The following is a 25,271-nucleotide window of genomic DNA, read 5'->3' as shown; positions in this document are numbered from 1 at the left end:
AAAGCAGAGTTTAACAAGAAACAATCAGTTGGGCGTGGTGGCACACACCTGTGATGTTAGCACTCAGGAGGCCCAGGCAGAAGCATGATCACTGAGTTCCAGGCCAGCCTGGCCTCCTCAGTGAGTTCAAGGTCAGCCTGAACTACAGTGGGACCCTTTTCCAAACAAAACAAAACAAAAAACAAAGGCAGCATAGGGTCACTTAAATCAAAATGGACCATCAACCTAAAACCCAAGACTATGAAATTTCTAGAAGACACAAGAGACAATCCCTGTGACCTCAAATTAGGACATTTCTTACACATTAAAAGTATAATCTATAAAATCCGCAAAAAATGATTAATTGGACCTTATCCAAATTTGAAATCTTAAAACATTAAGAACACAAAAATAAAGGATACAACACTGAAAGTATTTATAAAACATATATATGTAAAAGATTTATATTCAGAATACACAATTCTTGCAAACTCAACATGAAAATAACCCTAATAAAAACATACAAAATACTAGAAAAGACACTTCATCAGGATCATACTGAGATGGCAAACAAGCACATAAAGATTCTCAGGACTAACAGATAACTACAGACCCATTAACATGGCTCACTTAAAAGAACAGTACCAAGTACTGGGAAGAAAAGAAGCAAACTTACATCACTGGTGGGATTATGATAAAGGGGTGGCCACTCTGGCATACAGGGACCCCCCAAGAACTTAAACAGACTTACTGTGTGACACAATCACCCTGCTTGATATAGAACAAAAAGAAATGAACACGGGCATCTATCTAAAAGCTTACACATGAAAATTTAAGGTCTGGAGGTTTAGCTTAGGGGCTGGAGGTTTAGCTCAGTGGCATAAGCACCTGCCTTGCAAGCAGGCGGTCGCGAGTTCGATCCCCGGTACCGATAAAAATGAAAAAGACCAAAAAAAAAAAAAAAAAAGAAAATTTATAGCAAGGTTCTTCATAACAGTCCTGAAGTAGAAACACCCCACCAACTCATTCATGAGTAAACAAAATATTCTATGTCCATAGAACAGAATATTACAAAAAGAAGTACATGTTACAACTCAGATGGACCTAATTTAGAGCATCCAAAGTGCAAGAAGTCAAATACAACACACTGCGTGTTTTGATTCCATTTATATGAAATGTCCAGGAACAGAGGACAGATTAGTGGACTGTGGAGTCCAGAAGAAGGGAGTAAGAGGACTTACTGTTAGGGCACCTAGCTGCTTCTGGTTCTGGCATTAGAGCACGGTAACTAAAAGCCACTAAACTATGCACTTTTTAAATAAAAGAGCAACATACACATGTGAGTTACATCATCATAAAGCTGCCTAAAAGTACACTGTAGTGACAGTAACAGCAGCAGCAGTAGCAGCAGCAGCACCCTTCTGAACGTGAACTAGAATAATTAAAAACAGTGCAGGAACCGTGAGGCGCACTGTCTTTTTTTTTTTTTTTTTTTTTTTTTTTTTTAATTTTTATTTAAGGAGAAAAGAAAAGAAAGAAAAAAAAAACAGTGAAGGGGTACAAGTTATACAGATTTACAGAAGAAAAAAATGCGCAGTAGGAAATCACTAGTTAATGGATTACATATTGCCATCTTAGAAATAATTGTTCAAGTCACAAAATTAAAGCTTGTAGAGTGGACATTCCAACAATGATACTGCAAACCGTTCTGTTCAATGATCCAATAAAACTCTGTGATATCATTTTCTATCTTATACATTTAAATATACATGCAGTTATATAGTTTAGAGCATTTTCTTTTCCTCTCTTTTGTACAGTGACTATTACACATTTTGGGTTTCATTGCTCCCACGGTTCTTATTGCTTTTTTGGAAGAGAGTAAAACCAAATGTGACATAACAGAACAGAATCGGTCAAGTCAAAAGGGTGGATATAATAGATAATATAAAAACATAATACAAGGTGATCAACAATGGTTACCATAATGCCTCCCGCTATTTCTAATAGAATTGCCTATATCAATAGTTGTAATACAATTGAACAAAACCGTAAAGAATAAAACCGACAAAACCAAAACATTGGAGATATTGTAGGTCTTCAAAAGTAGATAAAAGTCAACGAGAATGGGCGTTATGATGAATCTCATTATCTTCTCAGCTGATGCCTAAACTTTCGAACCTGATACTATCCAGCAAAACAGAATAGAGGAACCTCAGTCAAAAACAAGATGGTGAGAGTAATACAGGGCTTCAAATCGAGATAATAGAAAGTCAAAGTGGGTTACTATATTATATCCTGCTATATTTTCCCTTTAATTAAATGGATAAAAATAAAAAAGTAAATAATGGAGTGGAGATTGAGAAAAAAAGAGGGCATAACAGCGAAACAGGGCAGATCAAAACATAACCATTTAAGCAGAATAGTGTTTCACCACCAGATAATCCTGACCCAAAAATAGTTACCATATTGACTCCCTCCCTGAAGTCCTTGAGTACAACTTCATATACTGTAGCATTAAGCATATCAAAACAATGTAAAACCATTTAAGAGAATGACAGCATTATAGAGTATTTAGAATCGACTAACAGAAAATGAACAATGGTCTCTGTATAATCTCCTTGTCTTTAAAAGGTTTTTGCTTATACTATCGTACATAACAAAATCCAATAAGATACAACCTGTTTAGACCATTGGAGACAGAAGAACAAAAGCTAGTTGAGACTTCAAAACAAGATGGTACTAAATCAGCATTACCTATTAAGATGTCATTTTCTCCAAAAAAAGCTGTTCCTATCATCCAATCTTCTCTGTCTCATTTCTGTTGAGCTCTTTTTCTGTCAGTAGCTGTCAGTTTGTCTTCTTCATTTTGTTCTCTGCTCCATTCGTTGTGGCCTCCCCGCCACTATTTCTGGGTTCTTTGTATTTTTCTTTTTTTAGAATATCCTGCAATACTTTCTGTAGGGTTGAATTGGTGGTTGCAAATTCCCCCAGTTCCTCTTTATCCTGGAAGCACCTCGTTTTTCCATCAATTTCCAGGGACAGTTGTGCAGGATATCTCAATCTTGGCCGGAGATTATTATCTTTCAAAGCTTGAATTATTTCTCCCCATGCTCTTCGTGATTTGATGGTTTGTGAAGAGAAATCTGCTGTAATTCTGATGGGTATTCCCTTGTAAGTGATCTGTTTCTTGTCTCTTACAGCTTTTAATATTCTGTTCTTGTATTGAATTTCTGGAATTTTAATTATTATATGCCTGGGTGTTTCTCTGTTAGGGTTGTAGGTAGCTGGGGTCCTGTATGCCTCATACATCTGAGTATCTTTACCTTTTGCTAAATTAGGAAAATTCTCCTGGATTATTTCTGTGAGTAGCTTTTGTAGTTCACTTGTTTGTGTCCCTACTTCTTCTTTTATGTTCTTAATCCTTAAGTTATGGCTCCTCTTATCATCTTCTTGTCTTTGTATTATTGCTGTTTGTTTCTTTGTTATTTTTAAGAAGTTTTTCATTTCATTCTCCCATGTTTCAAGTCTGCCCTCCAGTTCAGATAGTCTGTCCTTAGTTTCTTTCAAGCTGTTATGCCAGTCTTGGATAGACTTCTTAATTTCTTGATAGTCCCTTTGAACCTGCTTCACATACTCAATGCTTTCTCTGTTTTCTCCATCAAGCAATTCTCCCCTCTTTTTCTGTTCTTCCATTCCACCATCTGCTTTTTCCTGGTGGTGCTTAGCATTTCTCTAACTATTCTGCATACTTCTAGCTTCAGGTCATTGATAACTTCATTCCTGAATTGGTCTATGAGGCTCTCTATATGGCGCTGAATGTATATTGGTGTGGTGTCCACTATTGCCTGTTTCTCAGGATTGGGGGCCGAGGAGCCTTTCTTGTTGCTTCCCTTTCCCATTTTTCTGTTCCTTATAAAATGCAATCTTACATAGGAGGCCCGGCTTCCCTGCCTGTCAGCCACAGCCTGATCAAATTGCGCTGGTTAGTTGTTCCCGCCCACCGCTGCGCCCCAGGGAGTTGCGGAGGAGGCAGCCTACGCGGGAGTCGGTCGCTCCTCCGGGCCACCGTCAGGCTCTGGGATCTGGGTTAGGCCAGCCTAGGGAGTCCGCCCGCAGCGTCACTCAGGCCAGGCACTTTTCACCAATCCCATCCGAGAGGGGAATGTGTGGCTGGAGTTGCCACCGCGCCCTGCTCTTACAGGACTGCCTGAGCCCAGAAAAACCTCCGCTGGAGTCAAACTGTGGTAGGGGGTAGTTTCTCTCTCACCTCGCCACCAGTCAGTTTTCGTGTACGCCTCCTTGTCCGTCCTGTTTCCGACTCCATTCGCAGACTCCCGTTCCCAGAGCTCGGCGCGTCTCTCCTTGCCGAGCCGCTGTGGAGGCAGCCAGCCGCCGGGCGGCGGGAAATCCAAACCGCGGCTTCCAATGGCGCGGGGTCGAGCCTCTACACGGAGACTTTTCTGTTCCTATTTTAGCGCCAGGACTGTATCCTAAGTTGGATTCTCTCAGCCCAGTTCGTTCCTGAGTCAGCAGAGCATATCTTTACTGGTTCATATCTCCTTAGTCCGCATCATTCCTGGCCTCTGAGCCGAGCCTTTCAGAGAGCCTTCAGTAGTTGCTGTTGTCTGTCCGCCATGTTCTCCCCCCCCCTCGAGGCGCACTGTCTTGGAGCTGTGTCACTCAGGGCAGAAAACGATCCACAGCAAAAGGCCTGCTCTAGGAAAGCGGATCTCGGAGTCCGCAAAGATGGAAAACCTGCACTCCTATCCACCCCTTATTCAGAACTTATTAGAAGCATTTACAGCATTATTTGAAATGTATCACCTTATTAAATCACAACAATGATGTTATTCTTAGTTCCTTTTTAAAAAATACATCAGCTAGTTCAGAAAGGCTGACTTGAGGACTCAAAGTCAGTAAGAGGCAGAATTGGTGTTGAAATTCAAATTTAAATATGTCCTGTTACAGGACATTCTCCCACAGTCCTTGGACGGCAGGCAGGCTACAGGCAGCCTGCATTCCCAAGTCAGCACAGGGCTCTGTGGGGAGATGGCCAGACTGCTTAGGTGGCTTAGGAAGCTCCTAGGCGATCTGCGGGTTACAGAGGCACAGCCCTGGATACTCCCATGGTCCCTCACCAGTTCTGGGTGTACTGTTTGGTCTCCTGCTTCTGGGGAGCTATTAGGCAGTCTGCTCTGCCACAGCCCTCAGCCACGAAGCTTCTGCCTCAGACCCAGGTGAACTGGCACTGTGAGCTAAATAATCTAACCCGGGAGAAGAAACTTCAAGGCAGCCTAACATGCAGGTTACAGCACAGGTATTGCTACTTTTAGCTAGGTTTATGGTAAGAACTGGGGCAAAAAGCCAGTGCCAAAAAATTTGAAATACTTAAATTTTGGCCCAGCAGTTGTAAGGGTCAAAATGTAAGGTTGAGGCCAAGGAAGTATGGATGCTAAAGAGATCAGTGCTATTAAAAAGCCCCAAGTGGCCAGGTGTGACGGCGCATGCCTGTAATCCCAGCACTCAGGAGGCTGCAGGAGGAGCACTGGCATGACTCTAAGGTCAGCTGAGCTATGTAAGGAATTTAAAGCCAGCCTGGACTACACAGTGAGACCCTGACTCGAACAAAATCAAACAAAACAAACAATTATTTTGTACAAGGAAAGAAGGTATCTTGAGCACAGGAATCAACAGGATTCTACCCACTGCAAGCTCAAGGGTACAAAAGTGTTACCCTTTCATGAGAGGAGAGTCCCTGGTCAAACTGCTTAAGAATAAACTCCTAGGAATTGGTTCCCCAGGATTCATTTTATCATGCTTAACCGTTCAGCCACTCAGAGGCTGCAGCAGTCATGGTCCAAGAGGGCCTGGCCACCGCTTCTCCCAAGCCCTTCAGAACTCACATTTTACCACCATGTGCCCTGCAGCCACACCACACAGTATCAGCACTGCTCAGGTTCATCTTGCTTTTCTAATTCTTCTCTATCCCCTTATTCCTCCCTTTAAGAATGTGAATATCCTGTACCATTGCACCTTAGGGATCATGTACAGGAGCAAGAGTAGCTAGACTTGCATCTAATGATGTTTATCTCAAGCCAAAGCTGCTCAAAAGACAATGACGACACGACAGTAGGGTAAACATATCAAACCCTGTCTTCAAAATCAAAGAAGAAATGGAGACCTTCCAAAACAAGGATAAAAGCTACAGTAAGCTATTATTTCAGGCAGGGGAAGGGCTATGATCAAATTTATTACAGAAAGATCATTGTAGCCAGTATGAGATAAAAGAAGGCAGGAAGAACTGGGAAAAGCATTACTAAAATTCAAACAGAATCAGAAAAGACAAATCAGAATCAGAAGAGCCAGAGTACTCCTGAGCAAAAAGAACAAAACCAGAGACATCATAATCCTGGATTTCAGCTTCACAGCACAAAGCCACAGTAACAAACGCAAGCAAAGTACTAGCAATCACACAGAAACAAGCAAGTGGGCCAGTGGAATAGAACATAAGACACAGAAAAGAAAAGGGGAAGAAGAAACGAGGAGAGGGGAGGGGAGGGGAGGGGAGGGGAGTGGAGGGACAAACCATGTACCTATAGCCATCTGTTTTTCAACAAGAGTGACAAAAACAAACAAACAAACAAACCCACCATGTGCCGGAGTAAAGACGACCTCTGCAGCACATGATGCTGGGAAAACTGGGTATCTACTTGCAAAAGACTGAACCCCTAAGTCCCTATTTCTCACTCTGTACTAAAATCAAATAAAAATGGGTCACAGGCCTAGATATGAACACAGAAACTTTGACACGGCTAGAAGACAACACAGAGAAAGCACCTGAAGCCACCAGCACAGCAAAGGCTTCCTGAACAGAGCTCCAACGGTGCAGGAAATACAAGAACCAACAAACAGGATTATGGCAAATTAAAAAGCTTCTGCACCACACAGCAAAAAGAGTAAAAAGACAAACTATTCTGATAAAGGACCAGCATCTGGACTATATTTTTAAAACCTCAAGTGAGTTAACCGCCTACATCACACCATGTGAGGCATGTCCATCCATGACACAGAAGCACGGATACAGCAGCTCAGCTGTCAAAGAGCCTGGCTGCCTGTCAGCAGAGGAGTGATAAACAAAATGTAGTACAGTAAACCAGCACCTCAATTCACACACACTTTTTTAAAAATATAATTTGTTCACAAACAGAAACATCTGGAAAAATTTCACTTTTGTTTTCAAACTCTGCATCAAGTGACAAACATGACCACAGCCACCTTTCCCACATGAACACAAATGTTGCCATCTTTTCCAAAATTGTAAAAATTAAGTTGGTGAACCAAGGTACCACTGTGTGTGTGTGTATGTATATATATATATATATATATATATATTAGAATATTATTTAGTCGTAAAGAATGAAACCTGTCATTTGCAGAAAAATACATGGAACTCAAGACCATCATGAAAGCAAAATAAGCCATGGGAAACTTAAAAGATAAGCAAATAAAGTGAGTAAAATAAAGGAGAGATGACGGGAAACTAGAAGGTAGTCTTACCGAAACAGCAAAGGGCATTGGACGAGATGGGGGTAACAGAAACAAAAATGATCAAGATACATGCATGTACCAATTGTCCCCGTGTGAGTATCATTGGTTTTTTTTTGAGATTCCTATTTTGTATAACATGTACTAAGAGAAAAAGAAAATTAAAACCTACGTTCTCTACCATGACACTGAACCAGAATTGAAAAAGGCAAACTATATAAATAAAAATATTCATATGAATAATCCTCACAAGAAAAGAAGTATGTACGATTACACAGTAAGTTCCCCAAGTTAGATTTTTAAAAAGACATTTGGGAACTAATCCAATATAGTAACAAACAGCTGAAGTATTATTTTAAAATGTCTGAAACAATCTAAGGCTTGGAAAGGCTAAAGCAAAATGCTGAGAAAAAACAATAGAATTGCTTAGAGTTATTACACTAACAAAAATAAGAAAGTAAATCTGTTATCTTTCTTCTTGCTTTTATTCACCTATGAAAACAATTTTCAAACTGGAATGAATAAAATACCATCAGCAAAAAGTAATGTCCAAGATAAGAACCAAGTTATCTTCCAAGGAAGATAACTTCCCAGTCAAACCAGCTGGATTGAGGAGTTTAGCATGACAGTCAGGAAACTGATAACTTAAAAGCAAGAAAATCTGATAGTTCTCCTGGTGGAGAAATGGAGATTTAAAAAATATTTGTAACTGGTTGAAGATTGCAGTGTCAGATGGCTTTAATACTTCATGCTGGTGCCAGGCATAGGGGCACATGCCTATAATCCTAGCACTTGGGAGACTGAGGCAGGAGGACTGCCAAGAGTTTGAGGTCACTCTGGGCTACAAAGTTCAAAGCCAGCACAAAGCATATAGCGAGACTGTCTCAAAAACAAAACAAAATAAAACAGAACACAGAGCAACACAACCATCCAAACACTTCATCCTGGTCAAAAACATGTACCAATACCTTGAATGACACAAGAGGCAGCTGGTTTAACTAAGAGAGATGAGACCAGATGATGGGGACACATACTTTAGTTAACACACTCCTGAAATTTCTGAATTTAACAAAGGCAAGAAACAGTAGTTAAGTATATGAATATCGTAATAAAAACTGAAAAGCAGACTGGGAGAATGCATGCAAGTGAACAAGAGTAAATTATAACAAGAACAAAAGAATAACTGTTCTTTTTTAGGTATAAAAATTAGAATTCCATGTACAAAAACTACAAGATTTTGCTGGGCATGGTGCCCATCTACAATCCCAGCTCTTGGGAGGCTGAGGACCACCACAAGTTCGAGACCAGCCTGAGCTACATAGTGAGTTCAAGACCTGAACAACACAGCAAGACTCCGTCTTCAAAAAACAAAACACAACACATCAGGTTTTTAACTGATCCCAACCTTCATATACCTGCTTAAGCAGGGAATAAAGCAACTAAGTTCATCTTAAAAGATTTTGCTACAGGAGATACACAGCACATACTGAAAGACGTGCCCTCAATTATGTGTTTAGTCCCAAAAAGCATTACAAGAGATCCTGTCAAACAGATGATGATAAAGTAATGGCCCTGATATTTATGAGGCAAAGGAATAAGCATATGGATCAAAACTCAGTTCCTGTCTTCAAGGAGCTCACAGTCTCAAAGGGAAATACAAATGTACTGTATTTTTATTAGTGGGTATTATAGAAATACAGATTATATTAAGGATTCAAAGAAGAAAATACAAACTTTCTAAAAAAGAAGTCTTCACTTAAAAAGTAATCTAACTAATTTCTGGAACGTATTTATCAACAAATGTTTACTGCCCAATAATAACGAGGGCTAAAAAGTACTTACACAGTAGCTACTATACTAGACATTAAAGACACACAATGAATGAAACAGCCACGGTCCCTGCCCTTATGGATTATGATTTAACAAAACCACAGAGAACAATATTAACTAACTGAGATAAATACTGTAAGGAACAGAAGTTCTGCATGTAATGAGTACCCTTACAGAGGGCAAGCAGCAGGACAGGTAAGTCATGTCCCAAACACAAGAGGCAGAGCAAAGCTTGTTCATTACCTGATAACCCAGGACACAGGTGCAGAGGGAGGGGACTAGAAACGGGGCTGGAGACAGAAGCCGGTGCTGCACCATGCTATCTGTAAACACCACCAAGTGTGCGTTTACTCTCACAGCCACAGTAAGCTATTATTTCAGGCAGGGGAAGAGACACGATCACATGTATTACAGAAAGATCACTGTAGCCAGTGTGAAGAGAACAGACCAGAAAAAGATAAAAAAAGTCAGGAAGGCCCAGAGCAAGATATCATGCTGGTCTGAATTAGGGTCTGATCAGGTGTGGGAAGGGGAGGGAATACACGCACAGAGGACGGTCAGGTAGACTCACATCAGAAACCAGAGCCCAGTGTGGGACGTGGGGGTAGCAGGGGAAATCAGGAAAGGTCTTGTTTTGGCCTCTACATGGATGGCAGCACCACTCACTGAGATGGGAAATGTTAGAAGAGAAACAGGCTGCGTTCTGTTTAGGGATGGGAAGGGAGGACGGGAAGAGAAAAGGGAAGTTAGACATTCACTGAATGGGGAAGATGCCGGTCCATCTGAATATGAAACCCTGAGACGTGGACAGAGGATCAGGCTGCAGACTCTGAATCCCCTGTGACTGAGGTGACAATTACAGTATACTGTGGAAATACAAAAAGAGGCTAGAAAACCTGGTAACAGAATCCAGAGTAATATTCACAGGCTGAGGGTCCAGCTCAATGATTCAGCCCTTGCATAGCACACAAGAGGCCCTCTGTTCAGTCTCTGGTTTTGCAAAACAAACTAACAAACAAAAAAACACCAAAAAAAAAAAAAAAAAAAAAAGCAGCAAGGAGGGCTGAGGAAAAAACTTGCATAGAAGCCACCCTAAAGGACAAATGCAAAACCAGCAGCGTACGGAACGAGAGACGTTAAGGAAAGCAATCCAGAAGCAAGAAATTATGAGGCTGACTGCTGCCAAACAAAGCACTGATGAAAACAGTCCACTGGTTTCAGCAATAAACCACAGATGGAGGAAGGAGCAGGAACCGATGAAACAGAACATGGACAGCGCTTTGGAGAAGCCTGGCTGTCAGGAGAAGTGAGAGGGGCGTTAACAACCGCAGGACACCAGCTCAGGAGAAGGCAGGGTCACATCAGCCTGCAAGTGTGAGTGCACCTGGGCACGTGTGCTTAGCACACAGTACACAGTACACACTAGCATTTTTAACTGGAAATGAAAAAGGAACAGAAGCAGAAAAGGTGTAAGAACTAAAAAATATAAACGAGTAAAATTTTTTTACAAAATCACAAAACTAAGTCCTTGAGAAGGTAGAAGAGGATGTGCTACCAGGCACAGGTGAAGGGATTCATCCTAGAGAAGTAGCAGTAGGCGGAGGAAAAGGAGAGCTGTGAAAACATGTAAAGGCATTTTCAAGTCTGAGGCACCGGGCTGAAGGAGCTGCGCTCTGATGGTTTCTCTTGCACGCGATACTCAGGAGGTGAGGCCAGCTGCTGCAGGGGAAGACAGTACCTCCGGAGGAAATCAAAAGCCAAGCAGAGACCGGGACAGTGCGGCGACCAGAACAGTGGACTGCCAGCCAGGCTGATTACTGCCAAGGTTTGTGGTGAGTAATCTATCAAGGCACCCATCTGCTGGGTCTGTTTTTCCTTCAGGCACAGCCAACACCTCACCTCAGAAATAGCACTTAAGGCAGAGGTGGCTTTAACCAAGACTAGAGCTGTGCCATGCAAATATGACAGAATGACGAGGCAAGTGACTCAAGGGCACCCATGAGACAGCGGCTAAAGTGGTAAGACCATGTGATCTAAACTCCTCGGGAATGCAGTTAAGACAGAATAGAGCAAAATACTAGGATATTTTCTGTACTAAAAAAATCTAGTTAAGAATACAGAAGTATGTTAGGAACAACTAAAGGAAAGCAGTTTGCAGTTAGAAAATGAAATGTATAAATTTATAATTTCAGAAACTGAGCAGTTCTTTGTGCACTGTCTTGATGTAAGGGGCAATGGCCCTGGACAGGACACCTAAAACTAAGGAAGAGGCCACTGGAAATTATGTGGAAAGCTGTCAGGAGGCAGGAAGTACCAAACAGCATGGTGTTCAGAGAAATGCAAACTGCAAGGTAAGAGGGAGGGCAGACGTGTACCATCTATGCCATAGTAAGTAGTGTGGGCTTTATCTGGAACGCAGTCTACTCAGAGTGAAGACTGCCGTTAAGAATCTCAAAGCCTGCTTTTTTTGGTTTTTTTTTTGGAGGTAGGAGCTCACTATGTAGTGCAGCCTGACAATGCACTGTGTAGCCCAGGATGGTCTGGAACTCACATCAATCCTCCTACCTCAGCCTCCCAGAGTGCTGGGATCACAGGCACGCACCACCATGCCCAGCAAAGCTGTCCGATTAAAAAGAAGTAGACCAGTTTCAAGGAAATGAATAGGTGGAAGAAACAGAGACTGTGAAACAAAAGGATGGCCTAATGACTCATGATTACCAAAATAGGGTGCCTGCGAAGCAAAAGTATATGTTACTATTAGCAGTGTTTAAGTACAACTCAGTGCTGATTGGCCTAAGGCGTTAAAGAATCAAAAGGAACTTCACGTCTCTTCCAAGCCTATGGAAATAACAAAACACACCACTCACCAATTCTACGCCAATTACACCTGCACCGATGACAACCATCTTTTCTGGAACTTTTTTTAAAGATAAAGCACCTGTAGATGACACTATTGTATCTTCATCAATCTATGATAAGAAAAGGAAAAGGAAAATCAACACTACTTGGAAAAATCCAGTATTTTATGAACAATTTCACTCCACAGAATCCTAAAAACCCAAAGTCACTTACTTGTTTTAAGGGACCTATGATTTCTATATACCAACCTTCGTCACATCCCATTACAGATGCTAACTTTATATTTTATTATCCAGCATTGTAAAACAAAATGGTCAATTTTAACTTCATCCTAAACTCCAGTATATGTCAACAAAACACATTTTATATCTGGTTAGAATCACTGCAAATTAAGGACAAGTAACTTTCCAAAGCTGACTGTCAAAACTGTTCCAGTAAGAAATCTCTTACTCATAATTCGTAAGTAGCAAAAATAATTTATAAAACCTACTCCTAAAAGGAGGTTGTAAGTTTAAATTACAAAGCATAAATACCGTGATTCCAGGAAAAGGAGTGACTTCTGAACCGGTAGCTATTAGGATGTTCTTTGTATCTATAACCTGAGTGCCGCCATCAGCTTTTGTAGCTGTGACCTGGTTCTTGCCTGTTATCTTTCCAAACCCATTGACGTGAACTACCTGTATAAAATAATGTTTATAAGTTCACAAAGGTTAAAAGGATTTTTCAAAATATCAAATAACGAAAAATACTGTATAAATACAAAATATTTCATTTCTTAGTAATGCCACACACACATATCAGCAAAAAAACTTACGTATGTCAAGAAATCTATTTCAGGTTAGCACTGTTAAATCAGTATTCCCCCCACAGTCAAGTTCAAATAACATCATCCTGTTAGCAGAACACAAGTCAATGGATGTATAAAATAAAGCAGAAACCTAAACATTGAGTACCAACCTTATTTTGTTTGAATAAATGGGCAATTCCTCCTGTTAAAGCTTTTACTGCATTCGTCTTCTGCTCCATCATCTTCTCTAAATTCAAGCGAACTTCAGACACTGTAATTTGTTAAATGAATCTTTTAAGTTCTTAGCCAAATTCTTGAAATACTGAATGATATTTTTACAAAGCAATGTCTGAAAATTTTTGTTTTTTGGGGGGTTTTTTTTTTGTCTTTTTTGGTACCAGGGATCGAACTCACGACTGCCTGTTTGCAAGGCAGGCGCTTATGCCACTGAGCTAAACCCCCAGCCCCCGAAATTTTGTTTTTTTGAGACAGAGTCTCCCTATGTAGTTCAGGCTGGCCTTGAACCCACTATGGAGCGCAGGCTGGTCTTGAACTCACAGTGATCCTCCTGCCTCAGGCTCCCAAGTGCTAGGATTACAGGTGTGTGCCACCCTACCTGGCACCTGAAATTTTATACGAGAAATCTGCTAAACTTCATGAGGCAAAAACTAATAAAGTACATAGCCGAACAGTTCAAACAAAGATGCTTAATACAAGAGTTTGCTTCTATCAACTAAATATTTATTCACTTAACTCAGAAAAGCACTCTGAAACAACACTATGAGATAAGAATGCTCAACACAATAGAACTTTAGAGGTAAGGCTACCTGAGAAATCAGCTCTGCAGAAGTACCTGGTCAGTATGTGCAGGCCTTGCATTCAATCCCCAATACAGGAGGTGCGGCAGGGAATAAAAAGAAGCCAGCTTACCTAATCAACTCATACCCTAGCAAGGAGGAAACAGGCCCCAGGGATTGCTGACTCGCCAGGGCCACAGAGCTGCAAGGCAGAGCCCTCTGGGCTCTTCTTTTCTAGCACTGTTCCGTTTCTCGTGCAGTTTGATGTATCTGCTTTAGAGAACGCACACCACCTCCACACCCCCCGTAGGGTACCTACACAGTTCCTCTGGCAGAAACCCAGGGCTATATAGAAACAAATAAAGGGAACTAATATCCCGTGGTATATTTTGGTCTATTCTAGAACAGACTGTGCTGGATATAGTTTGCAAACAGAGTAACTGGAAAGAATGAATGAAAACAGTCCAAAAATGTTTGACAAAAGGCAAGATGCATCAAAGTCAAATGTTATGAAATGGCTCGCCTCTCCTCGCTCTAACTCACCCTTCACTTCCTCTTCTCTTTCCATCACCAACAACTGAGGTAGGCCCCTCTGCCTGCCCCTCTGCCTGCCTGCCCGCCCTCCTTCCTTACCTGCCCACGGCACTCAGAAATCCGGTCTCCCATGGATTTCTAGGGGTCAGGGAAACAAAAACGTGACTCTCCAACCACGTGAAAAATAGTAGACTCCAGGGCAAGGGTACAGAAATATCATGGTATTAACCCGATCTAGATACTCTTAATTAAATGTGTATATATTTTCTAGATTCCTTCTTACTTCTCAATAAAAAGCTATTCAAATATGAGAGACAGAAGTATTTAGAAAGAGGAGTCAAGCAAGGCCAGTAACACTGCTGAATATAAAAAGTATACTCACTTTCAATTCCCCTAGAAGCAAAGTCTTTTCCATGGGCCATATGATAGTAATGAGAGTTATTCAATAAAGCCTAAAGGAAACAAGAAAAAATTATCAATTGCTTATAAAGACTCTACAATCAAAACCACAAAGAAGAATTTCTCTACTTGGAACAGTATACCAGCTACAGCAGTTCATCAAGAATGACATTAAAAACATTCAACCAACAAGAATGAAAAACAAGGCCAGATGTGGTGGCCACATGCCTGTAATCCCAGCACCCAGGAGGCTAGGCAGGTGGATCACAAGCTGGAAAGCAACTTGGGCTACACAGTGAGTTTAAGGCCAGCCTGAACTGCATAGCCAGACCCTGTCTCAAAAAAAAAGCAGCTTTACTTTCTTTAAAAGGTGTGAGAACATACTTTGGGGTGGCAGGTTAAAAAAAAAAGGCAGTTGTGTTTACATACATAAAAACCTACATGTGGAATTTATAATTTATTATCTGCTTCAATGGCAAAGGAAAGCTAAAGAGAAAAAAAAAAACAGAACATCAATCTGAATGAAAAGGCCAGATGCTCTGAGACAAGGAATCCATTTGACAAACATGTGTCAGCTAGTGATGGCACTCTTACATTTCATAATGAAAAACTGTGGTTTTTAATGATACTTGGGTTTAGATTTTTTTAACTCTATTAGTCTAATAATACAGTCTCACACACGTGGCAAGTGGAAAAGCATGCTCACCTTAGAAGGAATACAACCAACGTTCAAGCATGTTCCACCAAGTGTTTCATTTTTCTCAACGCAGACTGTCTACAACCAAGGAAAATAGTATTTATTCACAGTTAACCTGCAATGTTTCAGTTAGGTCAAATTCCAAATGTATCAATCCTAATTGTCATGTAAAACAAGGTACTCAAGCTGTATTTTTCAGAAATTAAATACAGTCTTTTAAAATTTATCATCTGGCTGGGGATTTAGCTCAGCGGTTCAAGCATTTGCTTGCTAAGTGCAAGGTCATGAGTTCGACCCCCATGCCAAAAAAAAAAAAGGAAGAATAAAATTTACCATCTGAGTAAGAAATGTGGGGTAAAGGGAATTCTTCTACAAGATGACCATTCATATGGCTGTATTTCTATCACTGTATCTTCCACAGTGTGATTAGAAGGACAAATCGAAAGTTATGCGAAGTGAAAATTAACGGACTTCACTTCTCATTGTACAAGAATACTAAAACCACACGAACTCTCCATTAGTCTTAGGTTTATAGAATAATTTACAGATTTAAGAAGTTATTTACCATGTTTTTAATCTGCAAAGTACTTTATAAATACGATCTAAGTGTCAAAAATAACGTATACAATGTATGTGCATCCAGTGTGAAAACCTTAACCCTTACCTTAAAGCCTAACTGCGCAGCTTTAATGGCAGCAACATACCCGCCAGGACCAGAACCTACCACCGTTACATCGGCGTCAACTATAATGAAAGCAAATTGATAATAAAGTGCTTAATGTTTACCAAATAATCAAAAAACGGACAAATGAAATGAACAGACATTTCTTAAAAGTACAAATGGCCAATAAAAAATGTTCAACATTGCTGGCAATTAGAGAATTACAAATTAAAACAGCACTGAGGTACTGTCTTATTCCAGAAAGCATGGTCAATATCAAGAAATCAAATAACAAATACTGGCAAGAGTGTGGGGAAAAAGAACTCTTCTGCATTGCTGGTAGGAATGTAAACCACTCCAGAACTCAGTATGGAGAGTCCTCAAAAAACTAAAATTAGAAATTACATTTGATCTAAGTATTTTCCTTCTAGGTATCTTCTCAAAAGAGTTAAAAGTCATCATACTACACGGATACACTCACCGCCATGTTTATAGCAGTACAATTTAAAACAACTAAATCTTGGAAACAACAAAGAAAATGTATTTATACACAACGGAGTGCTACTCTATTGTGAAGATAACCTTGAGTCACACTATCTGAGACCCTCATACTATGTGAAATAAGTGAAACGTACACATTTAAATAGCTCACGGTTTCTCTTATATGAGAAACTCTCTCTCTCTTACCTTTTCTTTCTACTCCTGTCTCTCTATTTAGAGCAAAATAAAAGATAAATAGAAGTGGGGAGAACTTTTTCAAAGGGATAGGGGAATAATAGCTGGAGGAGAGAAAAATGGAAGCATTATGTACTGTAAACATGTACTAATAAAAAAGTAAAATTCATTAACAGCATCTAAAAATATTTACCTGCTCTTTAGAAAAAACAAAAAGCCTCACATTTGTGTATCCAGGGGTACACACTTAACCAGAATTTTCTACACAGTATTATCTTGTTCCTACACATCCTTATAATGTTCTTTGATGCTATTAAAACTGGCTCAAATTTTAAATTTTCAATTTCATGTTCTATTATTTTATATTCATTCATTCATTATGGCATATGGAAATATAACTACGCTCTATGAAATTAACCTTATACCCGGGACCTTTCTAAATTCTGGAGATTTAATAGCAACTGATGAGGGAAAGACTCTGAGTTTTTGACTCTGACAACTGGACTCCAAATGTCAGCTCTGTCACTTACTGTACGATCTGAGCCAAGTAACTTAATCCTTCTGTAACATGAGGAAGGTAAGCATGTCACACTTAACATTTCACAGAAAAAAACAGGTTCACAGCAGACAAATGACTAGGCCAGGGTATAGCAAGTGACAGGCAGAGACAAAACTAAGCTTTCTGACGTTAGTGCTAGTGGTCTTACTTTAGTACTGTGCTACTCCCCAGTTTCAGCAGTCATAAACTGAAATTCCAGGGGCAACAGTCAAGCCTTCCAATTACTCGCTATACGACCTTAGGTGAGGAATTTAACCTGCTTCATTATGGCTCCCTCTGCTGCAAAATACAGACTACCGCACACCTCCTCCACGGGTCATAGCACGCAGCGGTGCGTGCTGGGGGCCGAAGAGGCTGTTTTTAAATTGCCAGTCGCCCCCTCTCATAAGCCACAGTCTGCCCTCGCTCTCCCGTGGAACAGCTCATTCTCTGAAGCCCTGAACTGTAATACTTCACTTTCTAATCATCACCCTGCAACCTCCCAGTCCACAGGGAACAGGAAATATGATGATGGCTTTGAAGCAAAACAAACCAGGGTTCAAATTTGACTTCTGTCATCCTTAAATCCATGGCCAAATAATTTAATCTCTCTGGTCTTTGATGAAATACACAGAAAATAATAAAGATGGTACCTATAGTCTAGGGTTGTGAAAACCAGACAGAAAGCGTGGTGAGGCTAAGAAGGCGCCAGGTAAACGTCTACTGCTCTGTAAAGGTTCCTTCCTTCCTTTCTCAGAGTCTCCTCTCAGCTTCAGGACTGCAGCCCCCAATCTTCCTCACACCCTCAGCCCTGTCCTCCACACCCCACTGCACTGCTGCACGGCCACCCGTGGACTACCCTGTGGAAGGCCGGCTCAGATCCCACTCTCTTCCCCTTCACTGATTCCTCTATCTCTTACTATTAAAAATCTGAGTACCGCATCCACACTTTTCCAGTAACCATTTCCCAATCATTACCTCCCATCACATTCTGCTGAACCAACACCACACAGTTTAACTTCGGTAACAAAGAGTTAGCCTTCATGAACAGAATTATGCTGGTCTACCTAGGGACATTCTATTCCATTTACCTTGAACTAAACACTAACCATGCAATTCACATTACAAACATGACTCTAAGCTCCTTACATATACAGATGGACAGATAGAGAAACATAATATTCCCCAAGGGTGTTTTGTTTATCTTGAGACAGTTTCACTACGCAGTATAGGCTGGTCTCAAACTCAGTGATCCTCCTGCCTCTGCCTCCCAAATGCTGGTATTACAGGCATGAAACACCATGACCAGCTTCCCTTACTCTTATATGTAGCTTAGAGAGAAACAAACAAACAAAAATTACAAAGGCCCACTCTGTAACAAGAGTGATCTTTAAAAAAACTGATTATATCATGCCTCTGCTTACTGTTTTTAATACAGAAGGTAAACCCTTTCATAATCATGGGAAACCAACTCTCAGTCTCCAAAACATTTCAGCATTCTGGCACTTTTTCAGCTCTTTAAAATATTCCTCTGTTATTCCTCCTACCTGAAACAGTTTGTCATGGTTTATGTCAGGGACCCCTAAGCCTCATGCAATTATGCATTTGTGATTGGTTCATTGTCTAGTGCTCCCATTAGTGATGTGAGTGCTACACCTGCCTAGGGGAGGAGCAGGATGTAACAGCAGGAAGAAGGTTGTCTGTCTGTCTGTCTGTCTGTCTGTCTCTCTCTCTCTCTCTCTCTCGCCAGCTCACATCTTGCTGTTTGCAGCCAGCCCTATGAATGGCAGCCCCACCATGCTACTCTGCCACTTGGAGACAACTGAGTATGAACTGAAACCTCCAAGAACTGTAAGAAATAAACTTTTCCTTCCTCAACTTTGAGTGTCAGGTATTTGTCTCAGCAATAAGTAAAAAGTAACTAAGACCAGTTCTACCCACTCCCACCCCAATCCTTTTCAGACATCGATATAAACACTTATGAAAGAATCTATAACTAATCCCAACCCACATATAGATTTCATAGCTCCATGAAAGCCCCATATGCTCAGCTTGTGAACCCCAGGTGTTTGTCTTTTCCAAGTGGACTGTGAATGCTATGAAACTTCAGGTCTTACCAGTTTGGCTCACTACTGTATCCCAGCAGCTAACCCTATAGCTAGGACATGGTAGGTATTAAATATCTGTTGAACTCATGAACATATAAGGAAGTAAGTAAATGAATGAATGTGTGATTAAGTGCAAGAAATCTGTTCCTGTTATAAAATGGAAATTCATATCTACAGTAACAGACGAAACTGCCAATCTTGACAAACGTTGTTCACAAAAATATTTAAGCACTTCTCAGCTGTTGTAATAGGGACTGAATCAGAATCTTTGATTTCTTCAAGTTGGTCAACTAATACTCATCTAAGGAAGGGGAAGGAGGGTTTTGTGTAGGGACTACAGCCCAAAGGATTATCCCAAAAATCTAAGGCACAGTTCCTGCATCTATAAAATAAGAAACAGAGCAGTACATCTATATTAAGATAACTCAATACCATTAAACTTATTTCTTATTTTAAATGCTTAACAAATAAAATATATATCCTTCACAGCAACTTCAAAAATAAGCAAAAAGTTCAAAAAACTTTTCAGGTACATCCTGCTACCTAAAAGGTGCTTTTGATGAAACCATTAAGACTTTCATTCAGGATGTTAAGGGCTCACCTCACCACTCTAAACAGTGTTAAAACAAATGACAAAATCTTACCCGGCAGGCAAAATTAAAATTTAAAACTATAAACATATGAAATTGCTCCTTTGATCAAAAACCTTTAGAAATTCTGCACCACACATGCAGTAAATCTATGCCCTGGCCTGGTTAGAAGGAATCTTTGGTCTGATGCCCACTCACCTCCCTCATGTTCCACTCCCTGGGTCTCTGTACCAGCCGCGCCAGCCTTCTTGCTATTCCTGAAATCTCACAAGCTAATTCTCATCGCACACCTTCCTCACTGCCGAACTAACCTCACCGTCTTACCCCATTCAGACACCTGCTCAGATATCGCCTCCTCAAAAAGGTTCCCTTGGCTTCCTGTTCTTAAACAGCTTCTGTCCCACTGAGCTATTTGTTTTCATTTTCAATTACTTTCTAAAATATTTACCCGTCATTGAGATATTGCTGGGTTTTTTTAATCACCAGTCTGCAAGTTTCACAAAAGCAGGGCTTTGCCTTGTTCATCACCTGTCACACTCAAGGGCTCAACAAACATTTCTGTGAGTAACTATGCGAGCAAATGCCTAAACTCAGATTACTTACTAGTCATTCTAATGTTTACTCATTTTTCCATCAATACACAAAGAAACTGTCAGCTAATTTAGTTAAAAACAGCCATGCTAAATAAATACTTACTCGATTGATCTGCATAAGTTCTCAGAGGTACTGCAGAAACTCCCTGCAGGCCATGAGATATCCGATTGAAATGCCCTCTCTAGGAAAAAGAAGATGTTCCCATTATATAAAATATAAATTCGAAACACAGAACTACTGAAGGTTAATGAAAATGTAATTTTGAATAAATATATCAAGCACTGATTAGTAATAATCTACTGCCACACCAAGGTAACATCATTTTCTCTTCTTTGGCAATAACAATAAATTTTCCATCACAGTCTCAGCTTTACACAATTACAGTACTTTTTAAAAATTTTTAAAAATATTTAACCTAAAAAAAGTATATTCACCTTGCAGAAGCATTGCTAATTTTCAGGGTCAGGGATTATTTTAGTGTCATAATTAAATCTCTGTAAATTTGAACTCAGTCTATACTAATCCTTTTCATTATAATTACCGTTCCCTAATTCTAATTTACTAGGGTTGTACCATCTATATTTACCCAGAACGATGTATGAATATGTTCCTGAAAGAGTAACTAGGAACAGAAAATTAGCCATGGAAACTAGGTAATAATACAGTACACTGATATTTTGGGGATACTAGAGTTCCCCAAATATTGTATCATAACCTCACAATCTCTAAATACCTATGGCTACCACTTGCTAAGAAGAGCGAAGAGTTCTTATTTCAGTCACAGCAGGCAAATAAGAGGCAGTGACAAAAATATCTGCTCTGAGGTAGTAACGTTGTTTCAAGTCTTGCACCTACGGTCAGACCAGACTAAAGAGCAGCAAACTGTCGAGTACTGAGTTTTAAGTCCCAGCTCCATTTCTTTAAAAGAACAACTTGTAGCCTGGTAACATTAACTTCTGGGAACACAGGCACCTCGTATTTGAAACAAAGGAGTCTGATCCTTATATCTAATCAGTAAATGAACAAAAGTTGTCTTCATAACTCGCTGCAGTTAAAAGTTCAAGCCTCCAGGTGGATCTGAGACACAGTCACGGCCACTAGTTTAGAGCTGCAAACACCGACAGGTCCTAAGAGGAATTCCCGCGGCTCATTCCAGGGGTATGGGGCTCGACCAAGGCGGGGCTATAGAAATGGTGGCCCAAACTTATCTACCCACAGCAGAAAATCAGGCCGCTCTCAGGTCAGGATGAGGATTAGGAGGCAGGTATGAACAGCCACGATGTCTGTGACAGGGGGGTGAAGGCCACCCTACCAAGGTGAAGGCCTATGTGCATCTGGCGACTTGGCCGGGTTTAGGGCTGTGGTGGGGGGAACCGGGAGCAGTCAAACGACTAGAGAGGGCTCTCCACAGCCCAGACACGGGCCCGCCGTCCGGCTGCCGCGCCCGGCAGCCAGCCCTTACCTGCAGGAGGCGGGGCGCAGGCGGGGCAGCGCCGGGGCAGGACAAGGTGCCTGCCTGGCCGCGACCCCTTCTGCCCCTATCTGCGCGCCGCGCCCGGACCCCACGAGCGGCCGGTGTCTTGGGCTCACTGTGGCCCCAAGCAGTCGGCCCTCACCTTGGCCAAGGAGCGGTACACACGACTCCAGCTCTGCATTTTGCCTTAGTACTCTCCCTTCCGCCAACGGTTTCACCTCCGCTGAACGCCGCCACCACTTTTCCAAGGTCTCCCTGCCCTGCGCATGCGCAAACGCGATTTACGACACCGCCCAGGAGCCGTGCGATTGGCCGACGCGTTCAAGGCGTTCGGGTCACGCTGGGCGTTGTCGCGCAGGGTCCTAAAGAGCGTAGTGCTTTGCGGCAACAGAGGGTTGCGGGACCGTTTCCAGGGATGCTGTCAGAGCATCCGGAGACGGAATGTAATTTTGTGTTTGGAAGACAAGATAAAAGTATAGTTTGCTCATTGCAGGTTGCAGAGAGCAAAGCCTGGCAAGTCGACAAGTTCTTGGTTGCGTTTGGCTAGTGCAGTAGCACTTTTTGTAGGCAGTGTTTCACTGTACGACAAATAATACCTCCATGGTCTCGAAAGGGATAGGCAATAGGACAAAGCCTTTGGTTTTAACTTTTGCTTTATAAGCTCTCCTCTCAAATTATTAAATAGCATTGACGTTTTCTTCAGTTGGGGAACACACCCGTCTTGTAGAGCAAATTGAAGGGTAAAATGGTGACTGAGATTTTAAGTTTTCCTAAGAGTAATAGATGTAAGAGTGTCGGAAAGCACTGTCTTCGAGATTGAGCACAGAACTCTAAAGTCTGATTCTCGCTTTGTGATAACTTTTTTTTTGTACCGGAATCGAACTCATGACCTCGCGCTTGCTAGGCAGGCGCTTGTGCCACTGGGTGAAGTCCCCGGCCCTGTGATAACTCTTTAGTATGAATAATTTTTGTATTTCAGAAAAGGTTAGCGCCCAAGTACTATGCAGAGATCGGGGGATTTAAGCACTAGCTATAAATTACTCCTATAAATTATGCCTAGCTATGTTCAGTTTTAGGGGAAAAGACATAATGATAGTTAGCATGTGTTATAAACACTGCTAGCTGTTACCCAGTACCATTCTCCCTTTTTATGTAGTAGTAGAATGTTCTGCTGTAGATGACGATGCCCAGAATAGCTACCTTTTCCAGGTTTGCCTGTAGCTGCTATAGCCATATGACCAAACACTGTACTGGCTAATGTCTTTCCTCATGCAATATTATTTTATATAATAATTACTGTGTATTAAATTATTTTCTGATAGCTAGGTATGGTTACAGGTAGCACACACTTATAGTCCCAAGACTTGGAAGGCTGAGGCAGGAGGACCATTGCAAATTTGAGGCTAGCATGGGCTACATAGTAAATTCAAGGCCAGACTGAACTACAGATGGAGACGTGTCTCTATGTAAATAAATTCTAATAATCTTCATTGTGGTGCCCTTAGAACATGTCTAAAATTCTATGATATTTCTCCTATGAAAGTTGGATGTAACTTCATTTTCTCTTGGATATGAACTAATCTTATGGGAATGCTTGTAATGATTAGAATGCATCAGAAGTTATACCAGGTGACTCTCAGATTAGGATGAGGAGCAGAGTAGGTGCTTGCTTGGAAGCATGATATGGAGGAGGAAGCAAGCCTTCAGAGGACAGGCATCTCCTGCCTGAGTTTGTTCTACAGCAATAGCTAAGCGGGAGCACTCACCTGCTCACTACAGTCAGTTGTGACTTCATTGTTTTTTCTTACGGATTAGGGCTTTCCTATTCACACCCTCTCCTTCTGATGTCACTTTAAAATTCCTTATCAGTTTCCTGTCGCGAGAGCTGCAATGTTTCTGTTGTGTCCTAGATGTTGCCATTCTGCCAAGGAAGCAGAAATAAATATGCAAAATAAGTTAACATATAAACATCCCAAAATAATGACTTAGGAGTTCATTTCTCTCTCCTATAAAAATCTAGGCTGGATGGAGCATGATGGCACAAGGCAGTAAGCCCAGACACTTGGGAGGCCGAGGCAGGAGGATCACATGTTTGAGGCTAGCCTGAAAACATTAGGGAAACCATGATTCCTAGTTTTTAAAAATGTAAACTGGGCATGATGGCACATGCCAAAAGTACTCCAAAAGGCTGAGGCAGGAGAATCCCAAGTTTGAGCCCCAGTCTGAGCAACTTCAATGACTTAGCAAACTCTGGTCTCAAAATTCTCAAACTTAAAAATTAAAATAGGATTGGGAATGTAGCTCAGTGTAAAGGTCCTGGGTTCAATCCCCATATCATAAAAATAAACAGAAAGGGCTGGGGTTGTGTAGCTCATGGGAGTGTAAAACAATAGTTTCCTTATCTTATTAATAAGTCACCTAGCTAGGAAAAGATATGAGACAGAGTTGAGTGATCAGCCATATTGATGAGAATTAAAATTGGACCAAGGATGAACTCATGCAACCTAGATTGCAAACCCCTTACAGGCCCTTTCTACTAAGCTCCTGAGTTTCCAAATGAATTTGAAATGAGAAATAACCAGTTTTCCTTTAAAATCTCAGTGTGCCTTTAACCCTACATGCTGAGCAGCTGGTTTAGAGACCTGACTTCCAATATCATCATTTTAAATTCACGGAGCCACCTGTAAGAGGGGGCCGCTAAACAATTGAGCAATGCCTGGGCTCCATGCACTCATAAAAAATCCTTGAGCAAGAGGCCATACTGAAATTCCACTTTTCAGATTCTCCTGAGAAAATCAGGAGTCTTTTTTTTCTTCTTATTTTCAGTAAAAATTCTCCTAATCTTTTAGTGCACAACTTCGTTCTTCAATGTTGCTCACTTTGTACAGAATTAACTTTCAGTAGAGCACTTGCCTAGCATGTGTGAGACCCTGGGTTCAATTCCCAGGATGAAAGAAAAAAGAAAAGGAAAAGAAAGCCTAGGATGCTCAGTCCTGTGACTGTCCCCCAGACTCCTTTTATCTCATGAATTCTGCTAGCATCTGGGCCTAGCATCCAGGCTTGGCTTACATTCCTTATTCAAAATGGCTGACATGACTGTCATTCTGCCATGAGGAAAGGAGATTAAACCCTCCAGCTTCTTTGGTTTCTAGTTGACATCAGAATTCACTTCATTTTAGAGGTCGTGTAGCTGAGCAATGTGTC

At 41.1% G+C, this 25,271-nt stretch overlaps 1 protein-coding gene across 2 annotated transcripts in view; it reads right to left on the bottom strand.

The window, feature by feature from the left end:
- The window catches only part of Dld (dihydrolipoamide dehydrogenase), a 28,046-nt gene extending 5,678 nt beyond the window's left edge, over positions 1–22,368 (bottom strand). Inside the window, exons 1-8 of one of the 2 annotated variants that reach the window (XM_003469788.5) lie at positions 22,210–22,368; positions 20,696–20,774; positions 16,092–16,171; positions 15,437–15,505; positions 14,714–14,783; positions 13,171–13,271; positions 12,747–12,890; positions 12,222–12,323 (exon numbers count right to left, since the gene is read on the bottom strand). In XM_003469788.5, coding sequence (XP_003469836.1) covers positions 12,222–12,323; positions 12,747–12,890; positions 13,171–13,271; positions 14,714–14,783; positions 15,437–15,505; positions 16,092–16,171; positions 20,696–20,774; positions 22,210–22,248 — 684 coding nt within the window. In that variant the 5' untranslated portion in view covers positions 22,249–22,368. Of the gene's footprint in view, positions 1–12,221; positions 12,324–12,746; positions 12,891–13,170; positions 13,272–14,713; positions 14,784–15,436; positions 15,506–16,091; positions 16,172–20,695; positions 20,775–22,055; positions 22,108–22,209 lie in introns of those variants that run through there. The other variant, XM_063238375.1, reaches the window with a different exon arrangement.
- Positions 22,369–25,271: the final 2,903 nt, after the last annotated feature.

Source organism: Cavia porcellus, unplaced genomic scaffold (genome assembly GCF_034190915.1).
Source record: "Cavia porcellus strain 051 isolate PalLab524CR breed Dunkin Hartley unplaced genomic scaffold, mCavPor4.1 scaffold_2, whole genome shotgun sequence".
Taxonomy (NCBI): domain Eukaryota; kingdom Metazoa; phylum Chordata; class Mammalia; order Rodentia; family Caviidae; genus Cavia; species Cavia porcellus.
The sequence above is the reverse complement of the archived record's forward strand: the minus strand, read 5'-3'. Positions and strand labels throughout refer to the sequence as shown.